At 39.4% G+C, this 22,040-nt stretch overlaps 1 protein-coding gene across 8 annotated transcripts in view; it reads left to right on the top strand.

Annotated features, from left to right (window-relative positions):
* The window catches only part of dlg1 (discs large 1), a 745,269-nt gene that overhangs the window by 637,953 nt on the left and 85,276 nt on the right, over window positions 1-22,040 (top strand). For all 8 annotated transcript variants that reach the window (XM_071595636.1, XM_071595639.1, XM_071595637.1 and 5 more), the window contains one exon: window positions 2,960-3,047. In XM_071595636.1, the coding sequence (XP_071451737.1) occupies window positions 2,960-3,047 (88 nt within the window). The remainder of the gene's footprint in view (window positions 1-2,959; window positions 3,048-22,040) is intronic.

Below are 22,040 nucleotides of genomic sequence, written 5' to 3'. Positions count from 1 at the left end.
TTCCTCCCTTTATGCTGTCCAACATCCCTATTCTCTTAGTCTGTCATTTTAATAATGCTTACCGTCATCATTGGAATTTGACTTGCTTCACCTCTTTCTAGACAACTGCAGCTAAGTTGTTTGAATGAAATCATTAAAAAGGTAGCCCAGCCATTTCATAAATAATGGGAATTCCATTAAAACAATCATCAAATAACATTTGATATAGTTGTGTAAAGTGTACCAAATTATGAAAGACTGTCTTTGGCATGTCATTTGGCTATTATTTCACAGTTTGGTTGTTTCCCTTGACCAACTTTCTTTGATTCCAAGCCTTCATGCTGCAGTAATTCTGAGCCGCTTTGCTGATGCAATTAGCTGGATGAAAGACCAATCCTAGGTTAGATCTAATTAATGAGCTACAAATATCCACAAGGAGCAATATATTGTGGTTCTCTTACCTCACTTCTATTCATAGCATTGAAAAATGGTTCTCCAATATCTAATTAAGCGCCCTTCATGTCTTATTCTAATTATATTCCACAAGTGAGGACCCAACACCTTTAGGCATTATTTCATGATTTTTCTATGATCATTATACTCAGCTTATCAAACCAGGTTGCATTGGTTTCTAGAAGCACTCTCTCATACCGTTAGCTCATTTTTCTGCCACCTTAATCTTATGCAAGTATTTTTACTGGTATTAATTGGCAAAATGCATAGTTTCATCCCAGTTGTAATGTCTGATCAAGAGAAAATTTTCTAAAACTGTTGAAGAGTATTTTCCGTCAAGTGTTCCACACTCATATCTCTGATCAGTCCTGATTTGCCACGAATAGCCATGTAATTCTCAGACATGCAACTATGTGTTTATGGTCTGCTGACATCTGTTGTACCATCACTAGCATCTGGCATTAATGTTGATTCTCTTCTGATAGACACCTGGCGTGTCACAGGTTCAGATTTGTTGGGAAATAGAATTGCATAGTGCATTTCATTTGTTGAAATGTTCATTTGTTGTTTGTATTTTAATGTACAGGGTGTTTCAAAATGAATATTGGGATTTTAAGACTTTGTGGTGTTTATAACATTTAGCTTACTATTATAAATAATATATCAAATGAAAGAGCAATTCTAGTAGTTTCTCCTACAAGTGTTCAATGTGACCTTTTGTCATACTGCACACATCGAGTCAATAGGCAAGTTCTTCCCAAACCTTTATCAGTGTGGCAGGAGTAATTGCCCCCACAACTGCTTCAATCCTATTTCTTAAGTCGGGTAGGTCAGCTGGCAGTGGTGGCACATACATATGATCCTTAATAAACCACCAAAGGTAAAATTATATGGTATGAGATTGGGTGAATGCGGAGGCCATGTGAAACAAACTCTGTCGTCAGCCCCCTGCAACCAATCCAATGGTTAGTTACAACGTAGTTCCACTAATCGGTTATGAGTTATGCCAGTGAAGCGGTGCACCATCTTGCTGCCAAAGAAGTTCTCTGGTTCAGATTCTTCCAATTGTGGACAGAGCCATAGTTCAAGTGCATCAAGATAAGGAACACTAGTTACTGCTGCTTCTCCAAAAGACCACAATATTCCTTTTGAAATGCTATGTATAATTAATGCACTAACATTATTAATGTTAAATTAAGGTATATTCATGAGAGACCAGCATTTTTGTTGATTGAGTCAGTAGACTTAGAAAATAAAATACCAGATAACTGAATTTTGGCTTAAGAGGATTATTCATGCACTCTAATGATATTTTATTACCACTTTCTTTTTATATAAGCTTTCCCATTTTGTCACAGTGTCTTGCTGCCAAACATCCCAGTTTTAGAAATTATGAAGAAAACAGTTTTGATGATTGAAGAAATTTCAATGAAATTCGAGTCCTGTGTAGGAACCTTTGTACAGCATCCAACAAAGTGCATCTTTTGTAGAAAATTGACGTTTAGTAAGGTCTGAAATAAGATTCAGCACTTAAGTATGAGCAGTTATTGAAACAATGAAATGTTTTTATGGTTACAATCAGTGGCGCCAAGTTGAATTTCTGAGATGCCATAACTCCACTACTAAGATGTTTGTAATGTGCTAGAGATGGAAAAAATAAGCAAAATAATGATTTCTGCCTCCTTTAAAAAATGTTCGCCATTATTGTTTGTGACCTCAATGCATTGTGAATGAGAAGAAACATTTTGGAAAGAAATTGTTTTTAATTCTCCCAGCCTCGTTTCATCTCCTTATCTTGCTCTATAAATTGAAGCATATACCTATATGTATATACTTGCACATGCATATATTTGTGCCAGGTTAAAACAGTTAACTGTGGAAATCATGGTAAGTGTTGAAGTGTAAAGGTGGAAAACTGCTAATTGGAAACAAATATTTTAAATTTTTAAGGAGTTATTTTTTCACTAATGAGAAAAACCAGATGTATGCTGTTTCCAACGATGACGTGTATGAATTACTTTCAACCGATTTCTGTTCTTGAATTACAAAATAAATTATCTATTTTAAAATACAATTTTCCTCCTGGATTAATCAATATCTCTTTTAAATTTGCAAAGCATGTTTTTAGAAAGAGACCTTTAAAATATTATAAAATACTGAAGACTTAGTGAAATGAGAGAAAATTTTCTTTCCATCATTTTGAGTTAACCTTTGTAAAAGTTAATACATATTTCTGTATTGCTCATGGGCTAAAAGTAAACAGCCTTTAGATCCTTATGTGATACATACGATATTATCATTGGAAATTGAAAGATGACTGTGATCCTGTGGAAATGTTTTTAACATTTATTTTGTGAGTACCCATATGTATTCTATTGTTATCAATGAAGTCCTTATCAATTTTAATTTTTTTTGTGTAATTTCAACTGCTGCCTCAGAAGGTTTAACTCTTTTCTCCCTCATGTGAGAATAGACTTGTGTCTCTGAGAAACTCCTTGTACTAAATGGTGTTCGCTTTTATTTGCAGCCTCCAATACTGATGGAAACTTAATGGAGTCCCTTGGAGTTTTGCAAGGCACAACCGCTAGAGCCATTAGTGATGAAGAGCTTACTAGGTAAGTACTCACACTTTCAAATTCCTCTGTTCAGTTACTGTAATTATTCCCCAGGATTCATCAAGATCAAGGTGATTGTAGTAGAGAATAGATGGGAACATTTACATTCTAGCCCGGCCAAGCACATGGTAGTTCTTAAGAGGTGGAGACAGTGCTGTTGGAGAGGTATTAAAGCGGTAAACGCTTGAAGACATTGAATCAGAAGTAAAAACATGAATTAATGAGTTGATTTTTTCTATCAGTGCAAGTTTTTTAAGGCTGAATTTTTTCTACAGTCTGTTCTTCTCATTGTGATTAGAGAAAATAAGTTGGATGGAGAGGAAGACAAGCAATGCATTATTTAGTATGATATGGGAATATAGGTAAATTCTCAGTAAAATTGTGAACAGGCTGAATTGGTAAATGGATGAGATATCAAGAGGAAGTGGATGTTTCAGTCCATGATGTAGTGGAGAATATTAGGTGAGCAGGAAACAGGATGAAAGAGAATATTGTTTTCCGGTGCCATGAAAGTATGAAGAACTAAAGAAGAAAGCAATTGTGAGCAGACAATAGTTTAGGGCCCTAGACTTCCTATGGCGATGTTTTTCACTCTTTCTTAGTGGTTGTGAGGGAAAGGAATCCTAAAAACTATTTGCTATAGCAACATTTATATACTATTATATTATTTGTACCATACCATAATGTAATACCAGCAGTCAAGAATACCACATAGGAGCAATTCTGTTAGTTTGGACGCTAGATTTAATTGAAAGTTTTGATTATCTTCTTACATAAATGGGTACATAAAATGCTGTTATTATGTATTTGGTGATTAAATGCCATATTAGTTGATAATCATTCTTCATACTTTAGTATTGACTTCATTAACTTGAAATATTTTAAGAAAATCTTTTGGAATCAAATGATAATAAACATTATAGTTAATAAACTATCGGGGTTGAGCAACGGTTTATACCATAAACAGAAACTCTGTGAATGGCTACTTCGTCTGAGGAAACATTTTTGGAAACACAAAACTCCATATATATTTGTTGTCTCAGGCGTGGAATTACAAAGTCAATTATTCCATTACATTTCTCCATATATATGATTTATAGCCCATAGAATATGGCTGCATGACGTCCATACTCTGTTTTAAAGTCCTCGATTAGTAGCCACCATACACTTATTTACAAATTTCAGTGTTATAAGTTGATCATGACTTAATATTCCTCAACTGAAATCCCCCCCCAATGGATGAGAAATTTGGGTTTTTTGCTCCAGGTTTCTTGCCTTTCCCTCTTCTGATATGATCTTTTGGACCTGGAGAGCATAGATTGAGTGCAGTTAAGAAGTATTTTCAGGTCAAAGCAATAATAAATTTTCCTCTTATGGGAAAAATCAATCTTTCCACATTAGACTGGATCTTATTCCTGTGATCTTGCATTTCTTTTTCATTGTTATATTTTGCCACTCATTTTGCCTTGTGGTGCAGCCTCTAGCATCTGGGGAAACAATAAAATAAAATGGGCAATTTCTGAGTAAAGTAATTTTTATTTTATGTGCACATATGTGTGTGCTTTTGGCTTTGCCATGATTACAAAAAGATGCATTATGCCGTGCATATGCATTTAGCCTCTTACATTTCATTTAAAATATTTAAATCGACAGTTGAATGATTTGATGAATTTCCAGCTGGGTGCTAAATTTTAACCATCCCTATCCCATAGAAGTCAGTTTGCTATATGTAGGCTGTTAACAACAATAGGAGCGATCATTGTACCTTAACCGCTCTAGTCAAACTACTGCTTTTGAAATTCCCTTGTACATCTGGCAATGGCCTTTACAATAAAAATCAAGTGTCCATCTTTAGTAAAAAAATTTCTATTGAAATCTCTTTAATGACTTTCAAAAGTCCTGATTATTACACGTGGGAGCATAATTAAGGGGCTTGTGCCACTAAGATATACTCACTATACCTGTTATAATTATTGCTATTATACCTCACCTACACTATACTTGTTATGATACTGAAAATACGTACAAATATGAGTAGGGCTCATGATAGTTCTACAACTTATGTGACATATTTTTTGCCGTGGTTTATTTCTTTTGGATTTGTGGTGTGAATATCACATTTTGGGAAATCTATTGATTAAAGAAAATCAAGAGAGAGCTATTGAGGGAAAAACAACATATTAAATGTATCACAAACATCTTAAAACTTCACATGTTGTCGATAGTAATTTTTAAAATTTAATCCAGTTAAAAAAATAATAATATTGAGGAAGTTTCTGGTTACAAAAAAAGATTATATCAATGATGGGAAAGTGAGTTTTGTATTAAAACTGTTTGAAATTGGAAAACAAATGTTTTTCAATGAACTCCATCGTGAGTGCACTTCCTTTACCAATCAGTCGAAGCTCGATGAGCACGAGGTTCATTAGGCAGCTCCAGCACAGATAAGTGTCGTAAAGTAGGCGAAACTCGTTCCCTCGGCTATTGAGATCAGTCTTCGTATAAAAACTACTGAAGACATTAGCAATTTCACGACTGCACGCCTTTGTTTTGCCCCTGTTGCGAAGTCCCTCCCCAGCCCAGGGAGGAACTAGTTACTCTTTCTTGGAATAGGCGGACTTAAGCCTCCTTTTCTCATCGCTACATTTTATCTCTCTCTCCTCCTGGTATTTCCAGTATATTTTTATTATAAATGTCAACGTCTCTATACCTTGTCTTAACATTTGATTTGCGATACGGGAATGCGTTCCCGTTTGTTTCCCGTGCCGCTTGTAGTTGACTTTCGCGCGCTCCCGGCTCTCCATCGCAGGGAGATTGCTCGGTTGGTCGACGTACTGATACACCTCCCCTCCCTCCGTTTCCATCCCTCTCTCTCTCCTTTCCTCCCTCGAGTCGGGACTATGCGGCGTTGCCAAGTGCATTGCCCACTTAGGAATGCACCTCCACGCCCGCCGACGTCGCCGATGGCGGAAGGCAGTGGCGTGCCGGCCGGGCCGTGGGCCCTTCTCCACCCATGTCCCTCTCTGCCAGACAACCCCACGAGTCTTCCGGCGGAAGAGCCGAAAGTGAAAAACCGCGAATTAAAAAGAGGAAGTCTCCCGCCCCCTCCCGTTGGTGGTATTTTGACGCACTGCGCCCGCAAAGGGGCGGATTACTCGCAAGAGTTAACTCACTACCACGTCGGAGGGGCCGCCGTCTTTTAGAGGCTTTAGGTATCAGACCATTTACCTGCTCAAGTTCGCCGTCGAGTGCATCCGTGTTCTGTTGCTTTCATGAAGCTCCCTGCTGCCGTAGCCGTAATCTCGATTGAATCCAATCATTTTGGGAAAATCGTTCGAATTGGAGTAATGGACCGTGCTCGTTCTGTTTTTTAGCCTTGCTGTTTACCACAGCAATCCTCGCGATAGGTCTAATTCGGCGCCCTCAAAATTGGTAATTCTTGTGTGAATCCAAGGTACTTCGCGTTTAACGTTACAGATCTTATTCATGTGCCACTTAATTAGAGCTTTACGAAATTGTATAGAATTGCTCTGGCTCCATCCAACATCGTTTCTTAGTTTACAATGTTGATATAGAATTCAATATGCAATTCGATATGCTCGGTAGATGTACCGAATGTATATTTACTCATATTGTGGAATTTTTGGGCAAGCTAGTTACTGGAGGGAAAAGAAGAAGCAAGTGGAACGGATTGAACGGGGCCAATGGTTTGGTATAAAGCGGAGTCTTAAAATTTTTATTTAGTGCCCAGTTTAGAGATACTTAGAAGTGTACCAGTGCTTAGTTAATGTACCTATCAGAAAACTTAACTTGACCGGCAAACTACTCCATAAAAAGTAATCTTCATTCCTTGATATATCGAAGTTTGTTCTTGTAAATGAAATATCGCACAACTCAAGGAAACATCGCATCGACTAATGGATCGAAAGTCCATGAGAATCAGAGTTGAGAATTGCAGTTGATACATACAGGTTGTACATACAGTTGTACATCGAAAGATCGCACCGCCCTCTGGCGGGGTCAGCAGCCAGTTCTGCTTACTTCGCCCTCGGCCGCTAATGGTCATTTGATTATCGACTCCATATCGATGTCTATGAGGTTTATGAAGAAGTTGCCCGTTTTCCACCCGCAGTCCACTACTTGACTCCCTCTGATTAAGAACATAACATCGCTCGAATTGGAGTGTTATGTTTAAATTAATGTAAAATATCGAATTTGGCCCATTGTACTTCCTCATACTGATAATTGCTAATCGACGACTTTCTATTGGGTGATCCCGTTTTTCCGAATCGCGTCTATTCCAATCGAGAACAGAGCGAATCGGAGTATCGCCCAATCGAGTTGGGAATCTAAAGTAATTATTTAAAATCAAGCATAGTATTAAAATAATCGATTTTCAAGTGAATCAAATCATAATCGACTATCCGTTCTCCTTCAAACGGAAACCAAAGGACTTACACCTTATTCGGATTCGTGCCGTACTTTCTCTTAGTAGGTGCCACAATTGATCATATATCGTTTGTCTGTTTTAGCGTTCGTTCTTATTAAGCTTACGGCATTTGAAAGGGTATGGAATGTGGAAGACCTCTGCCTGAGGAGATAACAAACAAGGCGGACGAAAAGAGGGAGGAAAAGGATAGGCATGTGGGACGGAATGAAGGTAGGAAGGTTAATATATGTACAGAATTAAAGAGGGGCTTAATGTAGTGTGGGGTGTCAGGTTGTTTCTTGTTAGATGAAGCTAAGAAATGTAGCAAGGTTAAGTCGGTGTCCATCCATAACCTATCTGAAACGGTTGACTACCAAATAGTAATTAAGACTATTTCTTTTCTTATAGCCAGGTCTAAGACTGTTGGTGGTGCATCGATTTTTATCTATTTAGGCTGGTAAGACGAGAAATAAGAACTGCTTATGTGTCCCTGGAGCTCTGTCACGGTTCTTTCTTTTGCGATGTAATTGCTAACGCTATCACTGACGCCGATTTCCTCCCCAGCGCATCATTTGGGGTCTCGGATAATTCGGCCCGCGTTGCAATGGGTGCGCTGAGAAATATCGCGAAATTTTGAAGAACTCGGTTCGCGTCTTCGTTGACTTATCTGACAGGCGTGCGTCATGATGATCCGTGATCGTGCTCTAGGTGATAGCATAGTTTCTTGTTCCTTTCCCAGAGGATTCTTGTTCTTGTTCACATAATCAAAGGATTATGAGAATATTTAAGGGAAATGTGAATGGGGGCCACTTTTATCTTATTTTGCTTCATTTTCCAAGTCGAGCCATGTACATTTTTCCAATAATATATGCAATTAAGGGGGAGAGGTTTTTTTGCTCTCTGATTAAAGGCTCTTCATTGTTTAAGGAAAGGATCGATGTGAGCCCAAGTACATATGATACGAAACTCAAGACTTTACATTCTTCTAATTTACCTCGTATGAGGCTACAAGTCTTGCGCAAAGATATCGGTGAAAACGTACCAAATCTTCTTTCGAAATAACACCATTAAAAACATTCTTTTCGTTAATTTTAAGCTTCGGAAAATTTTCCTACATAACGTAACAACTTTACTTGAGCCAACTTTAATTTTCCAATAGAGATCCGACCTTAATAATGCGTTTAATTCTCTTCGTTTTTTTCCTCGCTCACTTGCATATCCTGGGATTACTTCGGTAAGCTGGGAAGGGGAATTCGAAAGCAGTTTCCTAGCCATCATACCGTAATTTTCATCCAGAAATTCCATCGACTTGAGCAGAAGTAGCGCGTGGTAAATTGAAGAAAGAAAATCCTTTTTGGCGCTCCCTTGTGTAAGGCATCTCCGATTTGGAAGGAATCTCAAATGACTTCCTCATAAAGGGGAATCCCTTTATCTCCAGGAAAAAATATCCGGGAAACAGAAGCTCCCCCCCCCTCCACCCACCACTCGGGAGTCCTTTTTTTGTATTAGACCTGTAAAGACCTGATTTATTGACTCTCACGGGAATGCCTTCAGCATAAATTCATTTTTTTATGTTTGCTGCTATAGCTCGACGTTTTTCTCCTTTGTATCATTTATGTATTTTATTTACTTTTCTTACTCTCTGAGCTCGCCTCCTTTAAAAGCCCCCCCCCACCCTCTCCCCCCAGGGGTAGTTCAGAAATTGACGCGTGTGACCTTGTTACAGCGGGTAAAAAGTGTTATAGGGGCAGCTGGCCGGATGCAGTCCGTGTTTGAAGCACTTTTATTATTTCTGAGCATATTTTATCAGAGCCGAAGCGACCCCCCTCGATTCATTATTTTTGATTCAACCCCCCGAGTCGTGCATAATACTGTACGTACCGTGAACGCTGTCGCAGTGGACCTTTTAGCGATGCATGAAATCAGGTCACGGTCATATCCTGTCTCGTAGATTTGGCGTGGACACCGGCGGATGCTTGGCGAATTTAGGGTCCTTGTGCGCATTACTCCCTTTCCGGGTAAACGTTATCTCAAAATATACCTTTTTATTTTCGCGAGAGTTAGCCATTAGTGCCCGGTTTTAAAGTGGTATTTTGTGGGGAGTTGGCTTAAGAGTTTGAGTTGACGAGCTTCCGTTTATTTGAGAAGAGCACTTTAATGGTGTCCCACTTATTTTATCAACAAAAGGTTCGAACTGTTCATCATAATGTCCACGCCTCGTGAATCAACTGAGATTAAATTACTCAATGAATTTTGGTCTTGAATGACTTGAGTCATGAAATAAGGCAGTGTTGCCAAAAAGTATAAATTGCCTACCTTGAGATGAAGTTGGTTTGAGTTTGATTTGACTTAAGAGGTCGGAAGTTCAAGCTTCTTCTGGCTTACTCTCGGGTAGGTTTATCATCTTCTATCGCCCAGATTGCCCCGAAATGTCTCTTTGTCTTCTGATCCACCTAGTCGTTGAATTTTATTATCATTGCAATGGCATTCAACTTAACAGTTGATTCTCTATGAGAAATTAGCGTAGTTTTAGTATAAACGAGTACAATTAGAGTAGTCTTTTGTGACAGAAATACCAGAGGTTATTCGTCGTGAAACAATTTAGGTTTCCCTTATCGACGTTTACTGCTTCATCAAGTTTTGTAGCTCATTAGAACTTCATTTCTCAAAAAGTTAAAAACTGGATTCGTGATCTGGGAATTGCACTAGCTTATTTCAATTATCGGTGGAGAATTCACGTCGGGCGCCAGTTTCGTTTCCTGTCAACTTTATTCATGCCTAAAATTTTTATGCAAACTTTTCGTGGGGCTGTCATCCGCGCTATCTCATTATACGAACCCTAACTTGGCTTAGCACTCATTTTTTTAATCCATCTGCGCGTGATGCCGCACGGTTGAATCCGCATCGTGCTGCAGAGACTGAGATCTTCTCTCTCTCACGATTTTTCAGACTTTCTAAAATATGCCCGTGAATAACATCGTGTGCTGGGTGGACCATTCTGTTTTCTCACGACATCCGCCGAGTTCGAATTTCTCCGTTTTTTTCCGAATGAAATCTAGTTAGCGATTGATTAGCTACTAAGGTGACAATTGATGGGTAAAGCAGTGAATTAATTCATGATCACCGTTCGCCTTACTTTCCATACTACATAAATCGCCTTATTCTGGGGCAAACCCGTCTAACAGGTGCTTGTTACGCTTCCGGGGGCTTCCCACAGGAAAGCATCGAATGCATCGAATAATTATCTCTTCGGTTCTTGCCCGTTTGAAAGGAAAAATTGGGACGTTTTTGCATTCCACTCGGTCAGAGAATCTGCATCTTCATGTTCTGAGAATGTAAATAAGAGGAATTCATCTACATGTAGTAGGAATATCTCTTGTCTGGACGGTGATCTACCTCCTCTGGTTTTGGGACACGCGCATTATGGAATCGCTTTAAGTTACTTCTAACGGCCCAGTTTCTATTATTTATTTAGCATTTTGTCCAATTTTCTGTATAGTTGATGTCTCCTCTTGAATATCTCGTGGAAAAAACATTTATGGCTAAATAATGGTCGACGTTAATAGTACTACGTGAATAATACGTTAACTACGACAGATATTATTCTCTCGCGCTTGATTTCGCGTAGAAATAGTCAATCGTACTACCAATTAATGCATCGGTTTCCTTGGATTGGAAAATCTTTCGTAAGAAGGTTTGAAAAACGTGGAAGGCAAAAAAAGTATAAACGAATATAATTACATCCATAAGAATCGTTAGAGCTGTCTCTTTTTTGTGAAAACAGCGGCAAAAGCCGAAGGAACTGCAGTTTTGATTTATTTACAGTGCTTTCGACCGAAACTCAACAACTTATTGAGTTTCAAGGAATCTCACTCTGCTGAACCTAATCAATCCCAGCATTTGAATTCTTTCATATCTTGTTCTTCTGTTGAGGAACCTTTTTAGGAGTTACTGGACGAATAGCAGAATTTATTTGTTCATAGGAATACCAATTCGTCAAGACTTTTGTGTGGAGCATGGCGCTCTATGGTTCCGAGACTTGGAACATTGGAAACGTGGAGTAGCTAAGAATAGAAGCCTTTGAAACACGGTGCTGGGAGAGAATGCTGAAGATTAAATGGGCAGACAAAGTAACGAACTAGGAAGCATATAGAAGAGCATAAGAGGATAGGACCATATGGAGAACTCTACTACGGCAAAGAAGAAATAGATGGATTGGACACACATTGAGGCACAATGGATTGATTAGGAGTATAATAGAAGAAAAAATAGAAGGGAAGATTCCACGAGGAAGACCAAGAGACATGTACATAGGACAAATTAAGAAGGACGTAAAACAGAGAGGGTATCGAGGATTGAGGGCATTGACATTAAATAGAGTCGAATGGAAGGCTGCAGTAAACCAGTCCTAGAATTGAAATACTGATTATGATGAGGCATACGAGTATAGAGGTATATGCAGGTATTAACTCTGCGGGATAAAAATACTGTCGTTGAAACTTCTACATCTGTACTTTTTTCGGCTGCATGATGACTGCTTCTCTGAGTCGAGTTTTATCTTAAAGCGTCGAAGTAATCTGGGGAAAATCGGGAGTACTGGAATGAAAATAGGGTGCTCGGTGAAACTCCCACGTGAACCGGTAGACCGGCACCTTCGAGATGGGAATCATCCCCTTCTTCCGTTGGAGACGCATGAGTAATTCCCTTGGGATCGAAAGTAAGGCAGACAGTGACGGATTATTAGTATGGACACAGTTATCGCCTGTCGCAAATGAAAATATTTGAAATCCGAAAAAAGAAGAAATTTGAAGTTACCTTGCTTTATCGGTCCAAATGAACCACTTGTATGTTGAATAGTGGAAAAAATAATTAAGTAGGTAGTTTTTCCTAATGAATTTTGGCCAGATTTCCATATCAATCCTTTGTTATCCACCTAAGCGGTGTTTTCTATTTCGTCAGAGTTCTTTCGATTAAAAAAATTCCGCCGCAAGTATCGGAGGCGATCGATCGTCTGTTTGTCTAGGGTTTTATCTGAGAGCAAGATGGTGCTTACTTTTTCGCCACATAGTGGCTCAATATGCAGGGTATCGTCTTCATCACGATAAATCGTGATAATGGTTTTTCCTGTTTCGATGTCTCGAATATATTAGTGACACCAGTCTTACAATTTACTTTGAAATGCACCAAACTTTTGCCGTGGACACGATGGGCCTTGAAATTAAATTGTGTTCAGCTGTCAGGAGTTCCCCTTTTCTTGGATTCGTTCGGGTCGCAAGAAAGGTTATCGATTGTGGTTTATTTCTGATTGGTAATGGAGTGTAGTTGAGCCGGGTAAAACTTCCGTTTCCTTTCGTTCTTTCCGAAAAAAAATCAGTTTCGTCACCGTCCATTATCGGATGAATGTTTATTACCAAACTTTGGGAAATTTTTCGAAGTGGATTTCGTAGTAAATTATACTGCATATTGTTATGCTACTTTCGCTGGACGTCGTGGCGTGATAACGCGCACTGTGATTTCTTCGGTTGCTTAACGTTGCATCTGCTTCGCGTGTCTATACCTGATACGTGTTAGGGATATTTTATTTGCTCCTCTGAAAGTATTAATCTCGGCTTATCGAGTATATCTTGCATGACCGTTGGTTTTTTCATGAATAAATCGATATTTATTTCGAAATTAGTCTAGTGGATTTCCTCGATGTCCCTAACTCTTTCTGTCCTTCCCAAACTCGTTCCCCTTTTTGATCCAGTGCGGTTACTATTGTTTTATTTTACATCATTTATCTTGAGATAGTAATTGTTAATACTTATTTTCAGCTGTGCTCGTTTTTTCCTCTTCAAAAGGGGTTACTCCGTATTTTGGCGAAAATTCGTTCATAGCTTCTTTTGCACTGGGATTATGTTACTCCAGAAAAAAACTCTTCAAAATCGTACGAGCACTTTATAAATGAGATTACTTTTACAAGTATTTTCTTCTTAAAATATGCATTAACTGATACTGAGGTAACCGATCACGAAGAAGTTATTTCTGCGCCTGTTACTGTGTTTACTTATGGCCAGTGAACATTCCAAATGCGCTTAGTATTTTCATCTTAAAGTCTAATGGCTGCCTTTTGTATTCAACTCTGTTGTAACAAATATAGCTAGGGCAAGTGAATATTTTTTATTCGTGCCTTAAATAGGGAAACTTCTTTCCGAGTTCTCATGTTGATATTTGCGTATTGAAAAGTAGAATATACTTTCGTAATAGTTTCAGCCCATATGCGTATGAACACTCCCGAAGTTTATCGCCTTGAAGAGCGATTGAAGCATATTGTACTCTCATAGACAATTAGCGGATGTGCTTTTTGTCATATCGTGCATAGCGTCCCTCTCCTCTCGTTGAGCGTTCGAAATCATGCTTATTTCCGAAAGGAATTAGTGTTCCAAGTGTGTGGAACGTCATGTATTGCGTGCATGCATGAAGGTTCACTTTCCGCCAGCAGCTTCTCTTTGTCTTAATTTCATTGGAGCATAGGAATACCCCAAGGTCACCGAGTACATCGCCAAGCCACTGCGCGTAAAGAACTTCTATTTCCTACGATTTTATAATCCACAATCCTAGCCTTGATTTGAAGAGGATTTTTCATTGAAAACTAGGGTTATTTAGGTGAGACATATGCGATGAGTTTCGTGCCAATCTTGTCTAATTTCATAAAAAATAATCGCCGATAAATTTTAATCACCTCATTGTAGCCTTGACATTTTTTATTCCTCTTGTTGAAGCGCATTTTTCAGTAACTATGTATTTTTCTTGCGGTGAATATTTTGCTTAACGCGAAAATATCAGAGACGTACTTTTAATTAGTTAAATGATTATGTTATAGAGCCTTATTTGATGTGCGCGTTAATTTCGTCACATATTTGTTTTCTAATTGGATTACATTTGCGTATTCTTCTGTGAGAATATTATTGTTTTGGAAAGTTATTAAAATATGAGTAAATTAGTGATTCTTGAACTGCGAGCATTCTCTAATTTCTTCACTCGGACAGGTTTTCTTTTTTTTTTATCCTTCGTTTCTTTCATTCAAATTTCCTTTTTACTACCGTAGAGTATCACTCAAAATTTTTTCTTTCGCCAAAATTCTTAACGGTTTAGCAGTCTTTTGCCCACAACCGTTTTGTGAGCAAAATGTTTTTTTTGCGATCCAATTTTACCAACCTTATTTGGTTTAACTACGTTGCACGCAACGTCTACCGGACGTAAACGCGCAATCCCTTGATGCATATTTAAAATGAGCTTGGCTGCAGAGGACACATTAAAAGGCTGTTTGTGCTGATTATGAAATTACGGCGTGCGCCGCGGAGGCATCCCAAGCCTCAAATTCTCCTAAGCGAAGAGTAAGCTCTTTGGGAACACTTCTTGTAACGGTGGTGGCAGTTTGTTGATGCATTAATTTTTTTTTAGGAACCGCTACAGCCTGCAGGGGAAAAAGTAATTTAGCGAATCCACGTCTCTGTTTTTTCTTTTCTCGGAACTTGTGAGGAGCGAGACGTTTTTTTTTGCGCCGACTTCTGTCTATTCCCACCTCCCCCTCTTCTCTCCACGGCGCCGAAATACCTCTTGACTCGGCTTTTTTGCGGAAGTTTTTAATTCTGGAGAACTGGCGTTGCGAGTTGGAAGGACTGCGAGTAACCACGGGCTTCCCCCTTTAAAGCGAATACTTGGACAACCGAAGACCGGATACGCACATGCGGGCACCCTGACCGGGGGCTCCTTGTCTCGAATCTGCGCTTGTGAAAATACCTGCAAATTGAATATGCACCTAAAGTAATGTATTAATGGATTATGTTCCAGTTACTTACTTACGTGTTGGGTTGTATTTTACATTTCAAAGAACGCTCTTTAGAAGCTTTCGTTCTCCCAAACCTTTTATCAAATGGTATGACATGTATCTTCTTTTAAATAAATTGAACATGGTACTTGGTTAGTTCAAATCATTTCGCAGCGACTATCGCAATTACGTGCCAACAACCCAATACGTTCTTAATTCCTCGAACGCAAATTGAACTCCCAAATGAAAACACGGCGCCTCAGTCTCACCCAAACGGTGAAACCGACGTTATCCTGTTATAATTTCGTTAAACAATGCCCGCATATCCGATAATGAATGCATCGGTTATCAAAGATTATTATTTATTGTATCATTGCACTGCTATTTCATGAACACTCTGAAAGGCAGTCTTTTTTCCCGAGAGGTCAAAGAATGTTCTTGATTCATGATCATAAATTTACACGAACGTATGTTGGAGTTTATTGTAAAATGATCTTCAGTTTACCAATGAGAAAGGATGAAGAAGAATTAAGGCGTTTTCCTCCCGTTTTGTTGTATTCGCTTTTCCGTCACATGCCGCAGCATCAGAGATATTTCGCAAATGTTACCATTGGAACGACGAAAGGAGTGATTTGCTGAAACGGATTCTCATCTTCCCTCCAGGCCGGTCGGCATTGTGTACTCGAGAACGGCCGTGCGTCTCTTTGGTCCCGGCTCTATATTACATTGTTGATCCACTCGCCTCTTTATCACAGGCGACGGGACAAACATGATGTTTGAACGTCCCGACGCCTCCTTTTTTTTCATTATAAAATAACTTCGAGGCAGACATCGGGAAATCTGTTTGCACTTTCGAAAGTCGTTTTTAAAATTCGTACGGTTTCGTCCGAAGGTTTGTTTCTCTCCCTCCGCCACTTCTCCTCTTCCTCCCCCCATCCCCCATCCATGCTCTTAAATCCTGCCGTCACTGAGTTTCTTTTCTGTGTTCATTTCCTTTGTTGTCCCACCCTGTTGACATAATTCGCTCTGGTGCTCAGCCATCGTGTCGGCCCTGACACAATTCTCCCGTTCACCTGCCGTAGGTACTCTCCGCACCCCCCCACCCAATCCTCCTCTCCCTGAAAGCCTCTTACCCCTCCTCTTTCGATCTCCTCCCCCCCCCTCCTGCATTCGCACTTCCTCTCCCGCCCCACCCTTTCTTCTTTGTTATTCGTCCACCTTTCATGGATCGCGTCTCGCGTTTTTCTCTTGAGTACGACTTAGGTGTAGGGTCAATGCGGTCATCTCTGTGCACCGATTTTCGACACCTGAGATCCCGTTTGATTTTGTTATGGTGCGTATTTTTTTCTTTTTCTCCTTTTCATGAGGGACCGTGCGATATCAGGATCGCTACTCTACTGGAAAACGGAAAAAGTAAGGAAAATGATGTGGTGGAAGTCCTGAGGAACTTGGAGAGTAGGGTCTAATTGTTTTATTTTAATTCTTTACAATTCTGAGATACTGGGAGTTTAACCCTTGTAAAATACTCGTGATTATTCAATGTCTCGCTACATGGTTAAATATTGTTGTGGGACCTCATCTATTCTTGAACGTTATGAGATACTTTCAAGCCTTCTGCAACTCAATTGAATTTTATTGATTCTTTTGTTGGTGAAGTTCAATATCATATGCTCCCAAGTAATATCGACTGGGACTCTCTTAATTTTTGCTCACCCATTTTTCTCACAATTAGTCTCGATTAGTTGCCTCATTTTTTTATATTTTCGTTTGGTAAAACGCTTATGGAGTTCAAAATATCTATTCTGAATTCACCCCAGTGGAAAAAAATCGGGAAAAAATATTAATTTCGGTCTGGAGACTGGGGAAAAAGTTGTGTAATTCGCGGACCGGAAACTGTTGCAACACCCGTAATCCACGTGAAAAATTTCCGGTGTACCACGATTTGTCGTTCCTGCACTCTTTGAAAATAGTAGAAGGCCTTAGTTGTTCCCGCCACTGACGTGAAACCATAATCGTTAATTTCTTAGGTCTCCACATTAATGAATTGGATTCTGAAGCTTTATAAGGTTTGCTGTTTCCAATGCTCGCGTTTTCTTACGTTCTGGAACCCATCTTCATCCTAGTAAAAAGCACACCGTGGGGTTGTTCGTATATCACGAAGGTTTCAGGAGTCACGTCCCTCGTAAGTCAAGAAGTGATCCTGGTGGGTCATTCAGTTAGGTCTCGCAATTGTCGTCCCCTCGACAAGACCGAGATTTTGACGTCACAGATTCGATAATTACCCAACCTTGTGGCATTAAATCCTGGATTCATCGATGCCTTGACGTCATCACCGTCAAAGAGTCCACATTTTCTAGTCATTCCAGAATATTATTATCCTTCCCCCCTCCCTCTGTGATCCCTATCGCACTGTATCCCAAATGTGTGTGTCCTTGGTAAGGATTGGAGAAAAACGTGCATAATTTCCGTCGACGAAGTTGACGAACGACCTCTTTTGAAGTCCCACTTAAGACGCCGCGGCTTGCAAAAGACACTTTTAGTCCAGTGCATCATCCGTGGAATACGATGTTTATTTATGAATCTTTGAGTGGATAGGTACTTTATTAATATATTATGGCCGACGCCGCATGTTTTTGCAGTTCTTCTCTATTTCCTCATTTCTGGTTTCCCTATATTACCCACATTTGCAGTGAAAATTAAATTGTTTGGCAAGCACTTTGCAGATACCCAACGATTTTATAATCACTCTATTGTTTAATTGTATTAACAACGTGGCAAAGCGGGGATTCATCCCAATCCGGAGAAATCATAAATTCCGTGAGTGTATCCTGTTCCGTAAGTAGTGCGAGACAGCACTAAGTTCATTAATTTTAAGTTTTAGGTTTTGGTAGTTTTTTAGTATATAATATTTTCCCGAGAGGGACAACTGGTAGCTGATAGAAGTTGTTTAGCCTACGCTCATTTTGTTGAATTGTACTCAGATTTCCGCCAAGGAATTTAGTGCTTCTTAATGATTAAAGTAATAAATCAGGTGCACTGTATCTCTTCCGATTGGATCGCAAACCTTCTGCTTTGATTTTATACCACGATCCAGAAATTCTTACGATGAAATGTCTCTTGTTAGTAGGAAATTACGTAGATGCAGTTAAGTGTTCTTATAGAAAGGGCGCTGCGCAATGCAGCAGAGCCGTTATTTCATTTTTATCTTTGATATCGCCGGAATGCCAAAGAAAAAGAATCGCCACGAGCCTGCATGTTCTCTTGTCAATTTCCCGTGTGATTTGAAATGTTTTTTTGCAAATGTCTTATTCAACAAAATGTAATAAATTTACTGACTAGCCTGCTCGTGAAAAGAAACTCCACATAGTCCAAATGTAGGTTTCCAAGGCATGACTGTGCAGTTTATAACTTCAGGTAGTCAAAAGAAAATCGTAATTCGTCTCCCATGTGCTGATTTCGTCCATTTTTTTTCTCTGATGCCGTCTTTTAAAGTAGAGTAGATAAATTGAAGTTTGCTGTTTGTACCTGAGTAAGAAAGTTATAAATGGCAAGGAAATTGAAATTTCCAAACTTAGAAATGTGTTCGTTTCACTCCCTCAACATGTAACCAACAGACACAATAAATTCACGTCAGCACCAATTTTTTTTATATGACTCCGTTCCAGTTTTTCTTTGAAGGTTCTTTCGTCGCGTTCCGTTTCGTTTGGTTATTGAAAATTCGGCCAACCTTGTTAGTGGGAATATTGAGTGTTATTTTTCTTGATTACTTGCTTTTGAACGACTGCATGTGGCGGTGTAATGTTCTCTTTTTTTCCCTTTACTCGCGCATATCCGCATTTTATTAACAGGAAAGACGATGCCACAGTCGGCTTGGAAAGAACTAGCATGTTCACCTAATTCCATCCATTACTTGACCATTAATCATTATTCATTTCCGCCACACGAAATTTATTGAAAATATGGCGTCTTAGGTTCCATTTCGGTGATGGTGCTAGTTGGTAGTAGCGCGAAAATGTTTCTTAACTTTAATTTGCCGTGCATTTGTTATATGATTTTGCTAATCCCTGCCTTTAGTCCCAAGATAATCGAATCCCCCGGTATTCCCATCCCTATTATCATAATAACAGTGTTGGGTTAAGTATTTCACTTTCTAGCACTAAGGTAACTTCAGTCACCAGCTGGAAAAACTTATTTTTAAATTTTAACTTTTAATTTATTCATCATTTTCAAAGGAATATTAAGATACATAAAAGGTCGTTCCCTAGCGTGATGTCTTAGTCCTAGATATTTCCATCCGTGAATTTCTGTTGTCGAATTCGCCGCAAAATATTATTTCATTAAAAGTTAATGCTTGGTGATGCATGTATAGCTTTAATTACGCGTTGAATAGGGAATTCGTTCATATTCACTATTCCATTACTTGTTAGTGCAATGGAATTGGTCACTTGGGATTATTTACGTTTATTTTGCGAGCCTCGTATAAGCCGCTGTCTGATTTAATACTGGAGCAGTTCTTCCCTTAGTGTTATCATCATAATTTCAATCCTGAGTTTAGTTTTTCACTGCAACCCCCAATTCTTCTCTATTCAGTGTTAGTTCCCTCACCCCTGATTGATTCTCCCTTTTGCGTCCTTAATTTTTCCTGTGTAGTTGCCTCTTTGTCTTCCTCACGGGATCTTCCCTTCAATTTTCCCTTATATTATGTATCTAATTAATCCATTTTCCCTCAAAGTGTGTCCAATCCGTCATGTTTTTCTATATCGTAGAGTTTTCAACGTGGCCCTTTCCTCTTCTGCTCTTCTTTATATTTCCTCATACCTCATTTGTATATCCATTTAATCTTCTGCATAATCTTCCAGTCTATTATTCGCTGTTTCACTTTTCCAATGTATTTCCGTAATGGAGATGTGTGTTTCATTGGTAATATCGAATGATGTTCAAGTACAGTGACATTTATTTCTTCGTCTTAACATTTATTTCTCCGCCTTCAAGGGACAATTTTGTAGGGGGATAATTTATAACTTGGAGAGATACCAGACGGCTGCTATGAAGTCCCTGCTCCTTGTATTGGAGAAAAACTTTCTAATTTCTGTCATTTCCAACACATGCTTAGCTATGGCGTTTAGTTGGAGAATGAATTTAAAGAACGTTTTCATTTTTCATGTTGCCTTCCATCTCATTACATGAAAATGATGTTTGCGATCTCCAGCTCTTTCTTCGTCAGTAATTAATCTGAAAGTATCGCAATGATCTATGCAAAGCTTTATTTTTCTACCTTTTTCTTGTTTTTTTTAATTTCGAGTTTGACTCTTCTGTCTTGAGCGAAGTCGGGCCAAATTCGTCGCCGTGTCATTCGTTGGACACGGCCTAACACGTGACGTTACCAAACGAGATGTGATTTGTAATCCACGGAAAAAATCGCTTTCCCAGTTCCTTTCGGGAGGGGAAAAAATAGTCGCGCGGGAGGACTGTCGCAACCAGAGTCGGACGTCAGCCCTCTCGCCGCCGTTGCTCTCCTCTTAACACGGCACTCGACCAAAATTTTCGGGGTTGGGCACGAGAAGTGTGCGCGGGTCATATTGCGGTGAAACATTTACGGCCGTACTTGTCTCGATGACGCTCCCTTCCCCCCCTCTTCCCTACCCCGGCGCGTCGTGCAGTTGCGCGAAGGTTTTATGCGTGCCCCACCCTCTCACGCACACTTAACGTGGTTGCGAAATGTTTGCCCCCTCAAACCCCACCAACCAAAGCGTGGGCGAACCAGACGGTGCACGAGTGCGTGCGTATGTGCTCCATGTACATAGTACGTTTTCCGTCCCCTCTCTCCTTTGCCAGGTAACGCCATTTTTTTTTTTACGAGATAACTCTCCAGACTGCTACGGGACATGGCGTGACTCCGGCGCTTCCGAGGCCTCGGCTCCCGCATCTTGTGTTTGATATGTGGGTGGTGACACTTTCGGCTACCTTCGACCGACAACCGTTTGAGGACTCGTGATATCTCACAGTGCACACATTGTTGAAAGGCATCAATGCTAGTAAAGGTTATATCCTTGGCATCTGGTTGTTGTTTGTGGTTTATGTAGTTTCGCAGTATGGTTCCATCCTGACATCACTCCATGTTGCATTACGAGTTTGTATTTTAGGAGAAGAAATACAGTCAATACGTTTCCATCCAAAAGCTCAATGGTTCCATTTCATTTATCTTTACCCCAGAGAATTTTTAATGCATCATTGGTAATTTTCGAGAAAAATTAATTAAGTTTTTGATCGTTTGAACCCTTGACTATGGTATTTATAAAAATCCTTGGCGGAGAATTCTATTTGAATTTAATATTTTGTTACATTTAATGGGTCGATTTACAGTTGTCCCTCTAAACAAGCGGAGTTTTAACTTCGCATACGGAAAATGTTTACCTTTTCTTGGCAGTTCCGGAGTTTCCAGGATTGAACCTATCTGCAATTCGTTCGGCTTTACCAACTCTTCGCGGTAGGGTTTTTTTACAATTTAGTTTGCCCGCAAAACTTTTGCTGCTCTGAAAAGCATTTTTGGGACCACAATTTGTAAACTTTAACCCGCACCAAAAGCCGGAAAATTAGAAAAAAGCTATTGACAACCAATTTAACATAAACTTAATTTTAGCCCATTAAAAATTGAGTATTCTGTTAAATCGTTAACATTTGCAAAAAACTTAAGTTATGAATATTTTAATTACATTCCCGGGTAATTTAATAAACCCAAAGAGGGAACTCCTGG

This window comes from Hetaerina americana, unplaced genomic scaffold (assembly GCF_022747635.1).
Source record: "Hetaerina americana unplaced genomic scaffold, ioHetAmer1.1.p SCAF_7, whole genome shotgun sequence".
NCBI lineage: Eukaryota > Metazoa > Arthropoda > Insecta > Odonata > Calopterygidae > Hetaerina > Hetaerina americana.
The sequence above is the reverse complement of the archived record's forward strand: the minus strand, read 5'-3'. Positions and strand labels throughout refer to the sequence as shown.